Here is a 16,900-nt window from a genome sequence, read left to right on the forward strand (position 1 = left end):
TTTATCATTGGTGTATATGACGGAAGTGAATCGAACACGAATATGTGGCCTCTGTTAATGTCCATTGAAAGGACCATCCAGTGGTCACTGATATTCATCGCGGTATAAATGAAATCCACATCTGCCCATTTAACATCGAATTTATCGGTGAGGTAGTCCTTATACGTTCTTCTTTCCATGCTAGGGCAGCCTCCATAAGTGTCTTACATCGCACGAAAAATTTTTCTTTCATAAAATAAAATAAAGTATTTATGGTCTACACGAAAAATTACCATGCCAGTAAAAGTACAAGATAGCCAACATGTAAAGAAGTAAAGACTAGGAAACTTACATCGCACTCGACCAACGAATTCGGGGTAATCAATTCCTTAAAGAATTGCTTGGCGAGTGGTTTAAAAGAGTTCTCTCGAACCTCGTTGTCCATATTGTCATCCGAGATCCAGCTCATCATTTCTGTAAGGATATTGTATGGAACATCATGTGCTACGTCATATGTGACGATCGCTCTAGATAGTGACGTAGCTACACCTAGGAGAGGATGCTTAACCACACTTTTTTTCTTTACTTGAGCTGAGGATGTATATTTATCAACAGGTTTTCTCTTACGACTAATTCTTCGAGATTCCTATATAAACAGATAACAAAACATTACTCATCAAGAAATATAAAAATATAAACAAAGATTACTGATCAATAAATTACTCACCAATGTAACTCCTTATGTGGTCGTAACAATCCCAGAAGTGTCGGCCTCTGGGATGCCAGACATGTCAGCCTCTGTATGTGGCATGGTGAGTAAGGCAGACATGTTAGGCTCTGTTTGTGGGACGTCAGCCTCTATAGGTTCGACGTCAATTGATGATGTCGTGGTGGTATCGGGCTGTGGGGGGGGGGGATGAGAGTGTCAAAGGCAGTCACATTATTGGTATCAGGATACTGAGATGGGATGGGTGACCTGGTCGTCCCCTCATTCACCATGGAACTCTTCAATTAGTAAAATAAAATGATGAGTTCACGAACACGTAAAAACTAAACACATAAAGACATAAAATGATAGTAAATACAAACCTTGCACATAGACTACAACAGTGACAGGATGGCCGACAATTGCCCTTTCATGTTCGTCATGTTTTCCTCCATACTAGATACATGACTATCTAAACTCGATATGATAGTGAGCTTTCAATGGTTCGCAGGTACGAATAAATAGAATCGTCGGGATTGGCTCCCTCCCTGCAACAGGCAGCACACTCAAGACACTCCTCATCCACAGTTCGCTCTCTACGGGAGTCTACAAGATAGACATCAAGTTGGTTCAACTCGTCCTCATCGTGTACGTCCCCTATCATATTATGGAACATATCATCACTAGGTGTGTATGCCCCTCCTTCCACCCTTCCATATTTAGCATCCTCGTGCTCAGAATGCTCAGGTTCATCCCCCCCTCCACCCTGTCAACTTCATCATTGTCATCTCCACGATGATCATCACCATCACTTTCACTTTCAGGACTACCCCCATCACTAGTCGACCTATTGCCACTTTCAGAACTATCATCATCTACACCTAGATCAAATATAGGTCGGTCATTCACTAGGGTATCTCGAAACTCCCTCTCAGCATCTGACATGACAGTACTCTCTTTAATCTTTATCTGCATTAACAACCCAGTAAACTGGTTAGTGTTAATTTAAAAACTAGATAAACATATTATGAATAGAGTAAACATACATTGTTAGACTCAAATATCTCTATCTCGAGTACTTTGAATGACACTGAGTGGGAGCATGACCATCGTAATATGGGGGGCAAAGTCACCTTGCTCCTTCGCTCCACAATGTTCCCAGCTATCGATGAAGCTAGGATCTCGTACGTCCATACCTAAATAAAATTTAAAATATATTAAGAACAATAATAATGTTAAATCAAACAACATGATTATTATGTTAAGCAAATTTACCTGGAACGCTTATGGAAATCCACGTAAAGAGTACTTCACCACGTAATTTTTATTTCCTTTGACCCTCGTCTTGTATAGACTACTCTTATCATTCAATGCAGTCTTTAGGGCATCCAATGTCCTCTCCCAAATAATGGTACCCTAATCAAGACTGTTGTAGTACTCTAAGTTTTGAACGTCCTTTAAACGTTTGAGGTCCACTGTATTTTTCTGTTTGTTTTTCCCCATCATTGCGACCTCAGTATAGTAAACTACTGTGATCTTCCCAGCATCATCATCATTTTCAAACTCCAAGTCCTTGTATTTTTCTTCAAGTTGACAGAGATGTAAGGTTTCCTTCGTCACTCGATTACCAAAATACTTGATAGCAAGTTCATACGAAGACTGTTGGTTTTGATCAACTCGTGTTGGAGATTGCCACAAACCAGTCATCAACAAAAAGCCATCCTTTGAAAAAGTGACAACCTTTCCAAAAACAGAGAATGACATTGAGTCTGATCTCGTCCTCTTCACTTCTCTCAGCAACATGTGATGGATAATTGGGTTGTCAATCTCCAAAAACTGTTCTCTTGAACATGTCCAACTGCTTTGGCATAAGCTTCTCTTTCACAAGCATTAGCAATGTGGGCCAAGCTGGTTACTTGACCGGGAAATTGGTCTGCTTCGGGTATTCTGAAACGTGTTGCCATCTTAAATCACTCCTGCATGAAATAAAGATTTAATCAGTAAACTCCTTCAGAAAAAAAATTGTAAAATAACATTATGTTTAAATCTCATTGGATTCGCTTTCACTAGACTCGCTCTCGCTAGTGTCGCTACCGGAGTCGCTCTCTCTAGTATCGCTCTTTCCAGTATCGCTCTTTCCGATATCGCTCTCTCCGGTATCGCTCTACTGATTTCACTCTCACTTATCTCGCTCACAAACTCTTTCAACTCGTCTTCAACCACAAAACACATCGAAAACCAAAAAAACAAACAAAAGAAAACCATATCAGTGTATTTCTAAACCCAGAACGACCCACAAAGCCCCATTATCGATCAATGTAGGACATTTTTGGCACATATTGAAAGATTTACCGATCAGATTCGATTTGTTAGTAGAATCGTTTTCAAGTCGAAATGATGGATTCTAAAGAGGTTTTTAGTTTATGAGCGATACGAAGCCGTTGGCCTTGGAAAATTTGAATGAAGAGTTTTTAGTTTTGGTAGGTTCTCAATAAAAAGGTAAGAAGACGAATAAGTAAAGGCAATTTACGTAATTTGGTATGCGATGATGTCAACAGAGGGTCAATTGATATTATTTTTTAAAAATGGGTCATTTGACCTTTTGGACCCAAAAATTGGGTCATCTGTACAAATTTTCCATTACACGAAGCAGAGGTTTAGAGGGTTTTTAATTCTTTTAATATATATAAGTTGAGAGGAAGGTAAATTTTGGAATTGATCAACCTACTGATTAGGGGTAAATTTTGGATTTTTTACAAAAAATAAAATAATAATAATAATAATAATTTTTTAAATAATAATAATAATAATAATAATAATTTTTAAAATAATAATAATAATATATTTTTTTTTTAAAAAAAACAGTATTTGGTCACATGAAATTCTGGCTCATCAGTCGTGGTCACCCACATAGCTCAATCCCATTCCCCGGCACTGAAAAACCTCAGCCATTCCATTAAACCCCAAACCTCTACAATTCAATTCCTTCACTTCCATATCACTCCCACCATTTCTGAGCACAACAAACCTGTCGCCAACACATGCTTCTTCAAATGGCCTTCTCTGGTCCTTCCCTCCTCCATCCTTCCTCTGCTTGCAGACTCAATCCCCTACTCTTTACCAGGCACCGGCCTTCTTTTGGCCTCTCCCGCTTCCATTTCCGTCGTCTACAGCAGAGACAATTAGCTGGTACTCTCACTTCTCCTCGCGTTTGGTTCCTTTTGTGGGTAGCACCACAATGGGTTTCTATCCCTTTTTCTTTTCCGGGTTCTCATGAATTTATGTCCCTATGGCTTTTAGTGGGTGAATTTTATTTGTAAGATATATTTTTTCAAGTGTTGATATTGTTAAATTTACTATAGTCCAACAGTTTAAGTTTTTTTTGGTTCAATTGGTGATGTAACATGGTATAAGAGAATATGCTCGAATTCTTGTATAACTTTCTCTCTGATTAATATTTCCACTTATTGGATCTTCTGCAAATTTTAAACCTAAGTATTGATACAATTAAATTTACCATGCTTTTGAGCCAATCAGTGGTTTAACATCTAGGGGTAAGGTTCAAGTTCATTGGGAATTTCATGCTGTTGTTTGGCATTGGATGTTCATGCGTTCATCAACTTTTGTCTGAGTGTCGTACATTGGAAATGAAACAATTTCGTTTTATTGTTTTGCTTGAGAATTGTGATTAAGCATTTGACTGGGATAGAAGGAACAATTTCCTTTTGGGTTGGATTCTAGGTGGTCATGGATATAATTATTTATGATTAGTGGGAATGACTTCTTAATCTTGATTCTAGACAATGGCTAGAATTAGACTTGGTAGGCGAAGTTTCACATTCATCTGCGTATGTGTATATTCACCGGTTGTTCATTGAATTTTCAGTTGCCACATCAGCGAATGGAGTTTTTACTTCTCCAGAGATAGCAAAAACGTTTGACTTTGCTTCGGAAGAGCGAATATACAAATGGTAATCAATATCATGTCAAATATCTCACAATATTTGACACTATGATCACTTCTCTTTTTGTTACCTATACTATTGGCGTGTTGCTTTAGCCTAATTGATGGCAAATTGCTGTCTTCTGCTACTTCATGGATTTTTATTTTATCTATGTGTGTGGTAAAGAAGTTAGTGCACTATTTCAATAATTGATAGCTCTTTGAAGATTCCAAGAATGTACTGGTATTTCTTTTTCTGCAATTGAACCAGCTTGACTTCTTAACATTTAATTTAATCTTTTCAACGTGATCGATGTAAGGAGAAATTTAGTGAATAGTCGAGATGTGGGCAAGCTAACCCATACACCCACGAATACTGAAGAAGGAAAAAAGAAAAAAGTTGTTTTTGTTCCTTACTCATCCCTATGATGATTTATTTTATACAAATATGAGGAAAAACTATTTTAGTCTCTAAGTTGTGCATTAATAAACTTTTTGGTTTTACTTGGCTTGATTTATGTTCTTTATGTAGATGGTAACCACTTTCAGTTATTCCAATAGTGAACCAAATGGACTTTTAGGTTACGGGTGCAAACCACTCTGGTTACCTATAGAAGATAATTAAATAATTTATGAATTTCTTGATGCTAAATAGCATGGACTTGGTTATTTTAATCCAGAGGTTCTGTTGGTTTTTTGAGATAAGATGTTTTTCTCTATATCATAATTTCTTACTTCAAAAAGATTATGAATTTTGGCTCATACCTTAGGACTGACTAACTCAGGGTGGAGTTTCTACATCTTTGTTCCATTAGATTTGTTTCACTATTTTTTTTAACGTTCTAAGTAAAATACATATTCTTGTTTGTTCCATTAATCTAAATTAAACGAAATTGAATTTACCTCATTTATTTATTGGCAAAGTAAATGCGTACCTCTTACTTCGTACTTCTCCACTTTTAAATCTTCATTACTGAGTTTCACCTGACCGTGAGAAGAAAAAACAATTTTGCTCACTTACATATGATTATTTGATGCTTTCTCTTTGTGTCGTTAGGTGGGAATCTCAAGGTTATTTTAGGCCACATTTTGATCAAGATACCATTCCGTTTGTGATTTCAATGCCACCTCCCAATGTCACAGGATCGCTGCACATGGGACATGCGATGTTTGTGACTCTCGAGGTTGTGAAACTAAGAGCTAGCCGGTAGCCTGTATCTGATAATGAATTTTACTTCTGCAACTAACTCTACGTGATAATACAATTTATTGTATTAAAGTATTGATATAAGATTAAATTTACCGTAATCCATTAGCCTAAACTTTTGTGTTTATGATGAGGGTTATGGTATTGAAGTAGGAGACTTTTGTGTTCAAGCCTCTATAATTTCATTTCCTTTCATATTAATATTGATTTTCACTTGTTGGGCCTTCTATAAACTTTGATTCCCACAAGCGAGGAGTGTAAAAATATTGATGTAAGACTAAATTTACTGTAACTCATCAACTTAAGCTTTTGAGTTAAATGGCAGTTTAACATATTGTGATACTAAATGCCAGTGATATGCTTTCTTACAATTGAATTCTCACGTATAATCTGTTAAGTTCAAGTTCCTGTGGTTGTGGTGGTGGTGGTGTGGGGGCGCGGGGGTAATGCAATGGGGAAAGACAAGACCCTGCTAACCAAATGCCTTTGGCGAGTTCATCAAGGATCTAACACTTTATGGTACAAGGTCATTGAAGCAAGTATGCTCTTACCATTTTGGATGGACCATTGGGAGGGTAGGAGGCACATAGAAACCCGTAGAAAGTCATTTTGGTTGAGGTTTCCTTTCTTTCTTAGTTTGTTCTGAATGTGGTGGGAGATGAGAGAGAGATTTACTTTTGGGGGAATAAGTGGTTGGGAAGATGACCCTTCTGCTCTTGTTTTCCTATTTACATCAGTTCTTTGAGGAGTGATTCGGTGGCTTTGATCCTTTCTCATTTTAAGAAGTTGCCTTCACCTTCCTTATGGTTTTGATGTCTGTTAACCAATAGAAAAATGGTGGATGTTCTAGCTCTATTATCATTGCTTGGTGACTTTCACTTTAGCCTTGGTCGGGGGATGTTCTCCTTTGGAGTGCTTGTCTATTTAAAGGCTTTCCTTATCTTTCTTTCCTTCGGTGTTTAGTCAATCCCTTCGTCAAGTGGTTCTATTTTTCCGTAAGTGTGCAAGGTTAGGTTGTTCGTGTGACACGTTATGCACAAAAGTGTTAATACCTTGGTTGGATCTCGGCTAGAGGGTTCATTTTGGTTGGGCTACTGTGTTGTATTCTTTGCAAGAGGGAGGCAGAGGACCTCAATGATACCCTTTGGAGATATGATTTTGTTAGTGTTGTTTGGAGTTGTTTCTTTGAGGCATTTGGCCTTTACTTTTTTCTGCTCTCTTGTAGGGAGAAGATCAAGGAGCTTCTTCTCCATTCGCCTTTCCAAGAGAAAGGGATGTTTTTGAGGTCAAGGTTTGAGCTAATTTGTGAGATCTTTGTGGCGAGAGAAATAGTAGAATCTTTGGGGGTCGGAGAGATCTTTTATCTATGCTTTGTCACTTGTTAGATTCTATCTTTCTCTTGGGTTTTGGTGAAAAGGTTTTTTTTTTTAAAATTACCCTCCAAGTCTTATTTTACTTCATAGAAGTCCCTTTTGGTAGTTAAATTCCTTTTGTGGGCTTTATGTTTGTATGCCGGTGTATTATTTCATTTTTTTTTTCTCAAAAAAAAATTCGCAACTAAAAAAAAGTAGAGCTGCATAAAACAATTTATAATTTGCTGTTTAAAACTTATAACTGATATGTGAACGATATTTGTTAGTTCTCCTAGAATTTTTTTTAAAAAAATGTCTGTGTAAGAAACTTTAAAATTCAAAAGAAATGCAGCGATGCCTTGATATCAGTGTTTCTTCATTATATAATGCTGATTTTATGGTATAGCTTATTTGAGTTTGAATTTAGATGGACAGTATAACTGGTTCCTTTCTCTATATGCTTGTAAATATCCTATTATCCTCACTTCTTACAAAAGAGTAAAATCAGATTTAAGATAAAGTTGATATGGCAGACAATCCTAGTTTTTCTTATGGTACATTATTTTTCATCATCACTTTTACCTAGTAGTTTATGCCCAACATCTGATGCTAACAGAAAATTACAGTGAAATAATATTCTCACTGACAATGATTGTTTACTTGTCTTATGGCCCTTAGTCAATTCTTTTGAGCAGCCTTTCATTTTTGTCTTTGTTACTTTGCCTTAGTTATCTCTCAACCAGTGCTATTGGTTTCCCTGACCAGGATATTATGGTTAGATACAACCGTATGAAGGGAAGACCAACACTCTGGCTTCCCGGAACTGATCATGCAGGTATTGCCACACAGGTTTGTCTCTAAAGTGAGTCAGTGGACTGCTATCTCTATTTTCATTCGCCAGTATCTCATAAACACATAACACAAGCCAAAATATTTAAATAATTTCACTCTTCAATGAAGGAGGAATTTCTCCTTATTTTGTATGGATGCCTGTCTAAGTTAGTGACAGAATATATTTCATTTTCCTAATTTCCATTGTTTGAATTTAAGTTTGATCTGGAGGCACATTCTCTTGCCTTTCTTTGCAGTTGGTTGTTGAAAGAATGCTTGCGTCTGAAGGAATAAAAAGGGTTGAATTGGGTAGAGATGAATTTACAAAGCGAGTTTGGGAATGGAAAGAGAAGTATACAATCTTACACAATTTACTTAGTTATTTATTTTGGTCTTGAAGTTCGCTTGCTTCTATGAAAAATAATGGTGATTAGTATCCATGCCTATCAAGATAATTCATAGCTTTGTAAATTTTGAAAATATTATCTTAGCATATTATGGTCCTAAATCTTGTATCTCCATTCTCTGCTTCTGTATAATAATCTTGGCACAAATTTAACTTATTCTAATGACAACTTTTCTGGTGAAGTTGCTGAAGATCCCTTTTTGGGGTATTACAAAGTGGGTGTGGCTTCATGCTCTTGAATAAGAATAACAATCCTGTTTTATTCCTACCATTCATTGTTGATCCAAAGCAACCATTTCAAAATATTTATTCTATGAATCTTAATTCTTCACATATTTATTCTAGCACAATTCATTTAAAATGTTTTTTTTTTTTTTTTTTTTTTTTTTTTTTTTTTTCCATTCAAACTTTTAAGGTATGGTGGAACTATCACTAATCAAATTAAGAGACTTGGAGCTTCCTGTGATTGGACTAAAGAGCACTTTACACTTGATGACCAGCTAAGTCGTAAGAGAGTTTTCCATTGCATTTCTTCTGTAGGCAATAGACATAAAAGAGGGTTAATGTTTGCATGAGTGTAAGTTATGTTAGCTGAAATGTTTTCTGACAAATTGCAATTGGGTGGTGGCTCAATCTTGCACTGATATTCGCTATAATTAGAGGGGCTTTTATGCAATTTTGATGCTCTTTAGATAGAAGGTTCGTAATGTTCTTTTTTAATTTCCTTTGACTCCTCATGGGTGTTTGTATTTCTAGACATTTTTTTAACTTTTAACTCATCATCGACAAGGATTTTGTTTAAAGAAAAGGATTATTATATTACAATTTTGGTCCTATGATTTGATTGTAGTTTCAATTTGGTCCCTATGATTTTGAAATTTCAGTTTGATTCTATGGTTTTAAAAGGTTCTACTTGGTCTCTTTGATTTGGTTAAACTTCACCAATTGTCCCAACCAGACTCTTTTCCACCTGAAAATCCACTTATTTCCTTCTAATATAGTCAACTAAGATAGTTAGCCAAATAAAAAATATCAGCTCATTGCCACGTACAAAAATTGTGTGGGTAACAATATGAGAGACAATATTTAAGGTTTGACTAAATCCTAGGAATCAAATTTCTTAGCCAAAATCATAAAGGACCAAATTGAAACCATGTCGAAACCATAGGGACCAAATTTGTAAATTTTTTTGTTTGGTAATTTGGTTTGACAGGCCTTGTTTTTAGTTTCTGGGACTTTTCTTATGATCTCATAAGTTTTGCTCGTTTGAAGTTGGCTCATCTCGCCTCATCATGTTGCACGCTTTTCCATTCTTGAAGGATTCTTTATTCATGTTTTATGGAATATTTGGGTTGTTTATTTTCCTTTTTTCGATGTTCTCTTGGTATTCTTTTCTTTTCTTCCTTTGGTATTTATATATGTTGAGCATTAGTCTTTTTTCATTTTATCAATTAATAGTTTTAAGTCTTGTTTCCTTTTAGAAAAAAAAAAATTAGCTAAGAACAAAGTTAGCAAAAAGATAAAGAAGTATAAAAGAAAAGCCTATGTGGGGGAACCAAAGGCTGTTAGATTAATTCTTAGTATTTTTTCTTTTGAAACAGTAACGAAACTTTTTATTGAAGAAATGAAAAAGGTTAAATGCTCAAAATACAAGGAAATAATGACTGGTAAAAATACAAATAAAGTACAATAATAACATCACAATAAATAGAATAAGCTGAGAAAACAAAGGCATTCCAATTTAGGCATAAATCTTGAATGGAAAATTCTGCAAAAAACTTGGAAAGAGCACCAGAAAGAAGCATTAATAATAGCAATTTCAAAACGATCCGCCATGCAAGTGATTTATCTTGGAAGACTGATTTTTTCAAACCAAATTGCAGCAAGGATTGCTTTAACTGCGTTGGACCATAACAACTGAGACTTTGGCTTTAAATATAGACCAATCAAAATCTGAACAACATTGTCTTTGGACTCCTCACAAAACGTTCACTGAATATTAAAAATGGAAAGCAAATGGCCCCAACAACGTCTGGAAGAACTGCAATAAAAAAATAGGTGCTGAAGACAGATGGTGTTTTGATATATTGATATTTTCCTCTCATTTACGTCAAATACACCATTCTAGAGATAATAAAATCTGGGCCCTTCTTTTTGCTGCCAGTGCGGATTTTTTGGGTTGCAAAGTTGATTGCTTCCCTTTTATTTATTTGGGCTTCCCTCTCGGAGGAAGGAATGCCTTTTAGGTGGCGTGGAACGTTCTTGAAGAGAAGTTCAAAAAGAAAATTGATTAATGGCGCGGTTTGGTCCTTTCTAAAGGAGGGAGGTTAACTCTTGCACAATCGGTTCTTAACAGTTTACCGTGTTATTTTTTTTTCTTTGCTGAAGGCCCCTACGATCTACTGTGGGCTTGGTATTGTGTCCCTTAGTCAGAAGCCCAGTGCTTTGTTGATGAAATGACTGTGGAGGTTCTGCCATGAGGAGACAGCCCTTTGGAGGAAGGTTATTAGAGCTATTTACAGCATGGATGACCATGGTTGGAGTTCCTTGAGGCCGAGAGACAAAGGGAAGTTCAGACTTTGGAACGGCATTATGAAACAAAAAGATCAGTTTTTTCAGTTTGTGGACCTTGTGGTGGGAAATGGTAGAAACATCAGGTTTTGGGAAGACAAGTGGTGTATTCCCCAACCTCTTGCTTCCCTTTATTGCGATATCTATGATATTTCTACTAAAAACGATGCTGTCACTGCGGATTGTTGGAATAGTTTGAACTAGGTGTGGGATTTGGGGTTAAGAAGAGGACTTTTTGACAGAGAGATGGGTAGCTCCATTGCTGTTGCCCAGTTGCTAACCGATTGGGTGGTGAGAGATACTAGGGACAGTTTGCGTTGGAATCTGGAAGCCTCGGGCAGCTTCTCTACCAACGCCACCTTCCTCAAAATGACTATGGGTGTCTCGGAAACTAAATTGCCTTTGGTCAACCTTACTTGGAAATTAAAAATTCCTAAAAAGGTGAAGATCTTCCTTTGGTCCCTTGCCTATTGAAGTCTAAATACTCGTATGATAAGGTTCAGAGGAAGTTCCCTAATTGGTCCCTCTCTCCTTCCATCAGTCTTCTTTGTCTTAAAGAGATGGAGTGTATGGACCATCTGTTTTACACTATGATTTTGCGTCTAGAGGTTGGAATTGTTTCTTGCCACGTTCGGGGTGCTTAGTTGCCTTCCTAAGTAGATTGATGATTGGTTTATCGATGGCCTGAATGGTGGGCACAAAATTCTTTGGCAATGTGCAATCCGCGCGCTTTTGTGGTATTTGTGGAATGAGCGGAATAGTAGGTTGTTTGATAATAAGTTTACCTCTTTTTTACTCTTTTTGGGCCCAGGTTCAGAACACGGCCTCTTGATGGTATACAAATTACACTAAATTCTTTTGTAATTATAGCATCCTTATGATTTTAAACAATTGGAGGACTCTTCTTGTTTGATTTCGTTTTTGTGGGGGGGGGGAGGTCAACCCCCCGCCCTTAGGCTGTTCCTTTCTTTCTTGGTTTAATGCATCTCTGTTTCTTATTAGAAAAAAAAGAAAAAATAAATACATAAATTGGAGACAGAGACCATATTTATTTAAAGATTTTCAGAAGGTGGAGCATACCATTGATCTTATTACTACTTTTTCATTCTAAGCGAAGCCCTTTTTGCAAAATTTTGTTTCGAGTATAATGTCTATAAAAATCAAGTCAATTTAAATGCATTTTCCAAGTCTATTCCTTTTGTCTAATTCTTTTTTTAATCAGACGTTCTTTTAGAAAAATAAATAAATATGTTCCAAGTCTATTTAAAGTAGTTTCTTACCATGGTCAGTTGGCTTGAAAGCAATTTCCACACTTGCTGATACATGCTTTTGAATGTTTAGGAGCCGTTATTGAGGCATTTGTTCGGCTTCACGAGAGAGGCTTGATCTATCAAGGTAGAATACTGATTCTTGAAGGACCTCTTTGTCCTTTGTTTCATATAATGTAGAAGATGCTGCCATCTGATCTTCGTTGTGTATCCTAATTCTTATATAATGCAGAAGATGTTGATTTATCCAGTTCCAAATTTGATCGTTATTAATGAATATTCACAGATCTTTTAGAGTAATTTGTGGGCTTTATTATATTTTGGTCTTGGACTTTTGCTTGTTCTTCCATTTTTACTCCCAAGCTTTTGAAACCTTAATATTCATATCTGAACTTTTACTTTTATCTATATTCCATTTTGATATTAAAAAAAATCTATATTCCATTTTGATCCCTGAGCTTAGTCATTAAATTTTCATTGAATTCCAATGCCATATGTAAACGGACCCCTAAACCTGCCTCACTTCTGTTAAATCAGACCGTTAAACTTGAGCCCAGTTCTTCTAATTATGTTACTGGGTAAATTAACTTGTTATTATAATCGTTCTGGTATCTTTTAGCCATTACCTTAGTTTTAAATTTAATACTTACTCAGTTTTCTCTAATTAATGCCACTTATTCCCATCGATTACAGCCTGTTTAAAGGGCAGTGAATCATATCATAAAAGTTTTAGAATGGTTACTTTATAGAAGGATTTGGAATAGTGAAGAAAGGAGGAACCTAAACCAAGTCTGAGATTTGATTGATTGTGTTTTTATCTTCTTCTTGGTATCTTAAATCTAAATTCTTTTTGTAATTTATCTTCCTATACTATCTCGACCAACCGGAGATCTTTTTTTAACTTGTTTGGCTGACTATATTATGTGTTCCATGTATCAACAAAAAAAAAAATGTGCGTTCTTCATTTTTTGCCATTGTTTGAGGTGCCATCTTCAAACACTTCCGCCGTAAATTTTTTATGAGAGCAATTAGAGGATAAATTCATCTTCCTATATTTAGTTTCCCTGATATTTTAGTTTGTTTAAAGAAGCATCCTGTATAATGAATTCCTTTATCAAAATTGAAAATCATGCATGAATTTCTTTTAAATCGAAGATGTCTAGATACCTAGCCGATTACTGGATTTATTTATTTATCCTTCCTCAGGTTCTTACATGGTAAACTGGTCTCCGAATTTGCAAACTGCTGTTTCTGACCTGGTAAATCTCTAGTTTATTGGCAGAATTAGTTCTCCTATTTTTTTTTTCTCATTTTTTACCTTCTGACATGAATCGTAACTTCTTTGCTTAGGAAGTAGAGTACTCTGAAGAAGCTGGTACTCTCTATCATATTAAATATCGAGTGGCTGGAGGTTCAAGGTAGCTGTGAGAACACATTTCTTTAATGATTGCCTTAAAATGTCCAATTTCATTCGTATTATTAGAATTGATAACCTAAATCAGTATCCATAGTTTTTAACTGTGGTAATTAAGCAAGAATTCCGCTGTTCCTTTACTTTCAAATGCATTACAGCACTGGTTTAATGCACTCAAATGGATCTTCCCATTTGTTCTCCTATGAAGAAATTGAACGACTTGAATAAAATTTTTAGATCAGTAACGGATCTAAATCTAATTCATATTCATCCAATTTACAATTTGTTTATTTGAAATTTCCAAAACAAATATATATAACTCAGAAACGAGTTATCCCCATCCTTGAAAATTTGCATGTCTTGTGAAAGTGGTACTTGCTACTCGGTGTACAAATATTATTATCATGAATGCAGTCAACAGCTTAACTTTAATTTTTTTTTTTTTTTTTAAAGCAAACAAAACTTTTCACTGATTTAATGAAAAGAGACTAGTGCTTGGATTACAATGAGTCAAACCCTTGAAAAACTGGTTTATGTTCCTACTATATGGAGGAAATATTATCACATCAAATAATTGCTGAGGATGGAAGAAATATGTACTTTCATGGTACTCTCATCTGCCTGGATGCTCTCATATTTGTAAAAGGAAAAAGAAGGGAGTCCTCCCGTTTTTTGGGTAGTGCCCCTCTTTTTCTCTTGGTGTCCCGTTTTCTTGTAAACTCAGCTTTGGGGTCTTAGTCTTATCAATGGGTTTTCTTGTAGTTCCTTCTTTTGTTGCCTGGTGAACTCTCTCCTGCCTTGTTCCTTCATCTTTTCCTCGCTATGGGGTCAAAATTTTGAAGAAGGTTAAATATTTGTGTGGAGTCTTTAACTGAACCCTCTCTCGAGTCCCACCTCTACTCAACCCTTTCCTTGCTTTGGATCATGTTTTGTGAAAGTCGATGGGTCTGTTAAGGTCGTAGTGTTGCATTCTTTGCAAGGGGTGGTCGAGGATCTCAACCATCTTTTTAGGAGTTGCTTCTATGCTTTTTCAATTTCTTATATTCATCTAGCTTGGCTTAGAGGGTGTAATTCTCTAATTGAGGAACTCTTCCTTCACCTGCCCATTCATGATAAGAAGCATTTTCTGTGACGCGTCAAGGTTTGTGCGCTTTTGTAGGGCCTTTTAGTTAGAGTGGAACAATAGAACTTTTAGGACATTTGAGGAGGTGTAGTCCCTTGATAGCTCCCATTCCATGTCATCCAATTAGGTTTTGATCTCTAAGGCCTTTTGTAATTACTCTATTGGACTTTACTTGATTGAAGCCCCCTTTTGTTTGAGGTTGGCTCTTTTTGGTGTGGATTTTCTCTTTATAGGCCACTTTTATCGTCTCATTTTCATTTTTCTCAATGAAAGGTCTGATTTTCTCATATTAAGGAAAAAAAAAAAACGAAAAAAAAGAAAAAAAGAAAAAAGAAGGAAGAAAACAATTTATTTTAGTCTTCTAGAGTTTCCCTTTCTAAAAAATGCAATATACAATGCAAATACGTTCTGTGACGTTCTATGAAAAGATACAAATTTTGTAATATTTGCTAGTTACTCAAGTTATCTTCGTTCAAGATTCTAGTCCGGCAGTCTTAGCTACATTATTCAAGTCCTAGCAAAAGAGTTCTGTTATTACATATCTTCTTATGCCTTTCTCTGAGCCTGTGCAAGGGATTATGCTTTGTGGCTAACATTTTAGTTATGTTTTATCAGGAGTGATTACTTGACAGTAGCAACAACTCGTCCTGAAACCTTGTTTGGTGATGTAGCTATAGCAGTGCATCCTGAGGTAAGCTGGCATTAAACTATTTACAGTTTAACTTGGGTTGGTGATGGCGGATGCATACTTAAGGAGCCCATGGATGAGGAATTGCTGAGCAATCTGGAATTTATATATATATATATGAACAACAATTTTCATTGAGAAAAAAAATGAAAGAATACACTTCACTTTTCTGTTTACCTGTGTTATGACTAAGAGAAAACTTTGACCTAGTTAACTAAGTAACATGTGTTATTCTACATCTTAGACTTGTATGACCTTCCATATGTTTCTGTTGATTCCACCCACCATAAATTATTGAATCCATTTGATGTAGTATTGATGTGGAAATTATTGTATAAACCTAATGAGCTCTCCTGAGTTTTCAAAGTCCATAGGAACAGTAAATGATCAATCAAATAATTATTTCTAACCTGTTATTTCTAGCCTATTAAAAACCTGTTACAAAAATTTTAAAATCTGTGGATGTCTTGATAACCACGAGATACTCCTACGTAAAGATAATAAAATTATGATTATAATAAAACTTGTCTAGTACTATCGTGGTTAAATAAATGATTTCATGAAACAAGGAAGGCTATCAGAAGGCTGACATTAGGAATTTAAAAACTAACGACGACCGTGAATTGTCCTAGTGGCCAATAAGGCCATGAAAATGATGAAGTGCTTAGAGGAAATGGGTTCTAGTCATAGTGATCACCTATTTAGGGTCTACTATCATATGAGTTTCCTTAGCAACCAAATGTAGTAGATTCAGACGGTTGTCTGGTGAGAATAATCAAGGTTCGCACAAGTTGGCCTAATATATATATATTGTTAGTCAAGGTGCACGCAAGATGACTTTAACACTTATGAATATTTTAAAAAAATGAAAAGAAAATGGAATTTAAAAACTACGGTTTTGATGATTTTTTTTTTTTAATAAGAATTTAAAAACTACTATTACCGCAAAGAAACCAATTTAAATAAATGTTTTAATCCATAAGCTTTCCTCTTCACAATTTCATGTATTCTATCTGCCTCATTCTTTTGTAAGGAAGACTTTTTGTTACTTTATACATGATATACAATTAAGTATGTAATGAAAATGATCTAAAGGTCTAAATATTTTTTGTTTGGCGAGTCAATCTAATGATAGGAAATATGGACATAGTTGAAGCTTAGCATATGAGTTAAAAGAATTGTAATGTTTTGCTTAAATATCTTCCATATATCCACCCTCACTGACGTTTCCTGCTAATTAATATGAAACTGATTCTTGATCCTTATAGTGGGGTGACTGTATTTGTAGGACGACCGTTATTCGAAATATGTTGGCATGATGGCAATTGTTCCAATGACGTATGGTCGTCATGTCCCTATAATCCCTGACAAGGTAACATTCGTCTCAGTTACCTTATCTATTTGAGATAATT

At 35.6% G+C, this 16,900-nt stretch overlaps 1 protein-coding gene across 1 annotated transcript; it reads left to right on the forward strand.

The window, feature by feature from the left end:
- The first annotated feature begins 3,555 nt into the window (after positions 1–3,555).
- Positions 3,556–16,893, forward strand: LOC150031222 (valine--tRNA ligase, chloroplastic/mitochondrial 2-like). Its single transcript, XM_090309159.1, has 11 exons — positions 3,556–3,874; positions 4,572–4,656; positions 5,686–5,812; positions 7,953–8,036; positions 8,276–8,370; positions 8,840–8,931; positions 12,337–12,390; positions 13,470–13,522; positions 13,614–13,681; positions 15,416–15,491; positions 16,777–16,893. The coding sequence occupies exons 1-11, from the start codon at positions 3,727–3,729 to the stop codon at positions 16,891–16,893; spliced, it is 999 nt and encodes a 332-aa protein (XP_090165285.1). The 5' UTR covers positions 3,556–3,726.
- The last annotated feature ends 7 nt before the right edge of the window (positions 16,894–16,900 follow it).

This window comes from Benincasa hispida, unplaced genomic scaffold, assembly GCF_027475165.1.
Source record: "Benincasa hispida cultivar pf3 unplaced genomic scaffold, pf3_genome.v1.1 HicScf139, whole genome shotgun sequence".
NCBI classification, from domain to species: Eukaryota; Viridiplantae; Streptophyta; class Magnoliopsida; order Cucurbitales; family Cucurbitaceae; genus Benincasa; species Benincasa hispida.

Excerpts from the sequence above, each read along its gene's own strand:
- LOC150031222 (XM_090309159.1), top strand. The coding sequence starts at position 3,727 with ATGCTTCTTCAAATGGCCTTCTCTGGTCCTTCCCTCCTCCATCCTTCC. Across the intron at positions 5,813-7,952 it reads CGATGTTTGTGACTCTCGAG|GATATTATGGTTAGATACAA; the intron begins GTTGTGAAACTA and ends TTCCCTGACCAG. Across the intron at positions 13,682-15,415 it reads CGAGTGGCTGGAGGTTCAAG|GAGTGATTACTTGACAGTAG; the intron begins GTAGCTGTGAGA and ends ATGTTTTATCAG.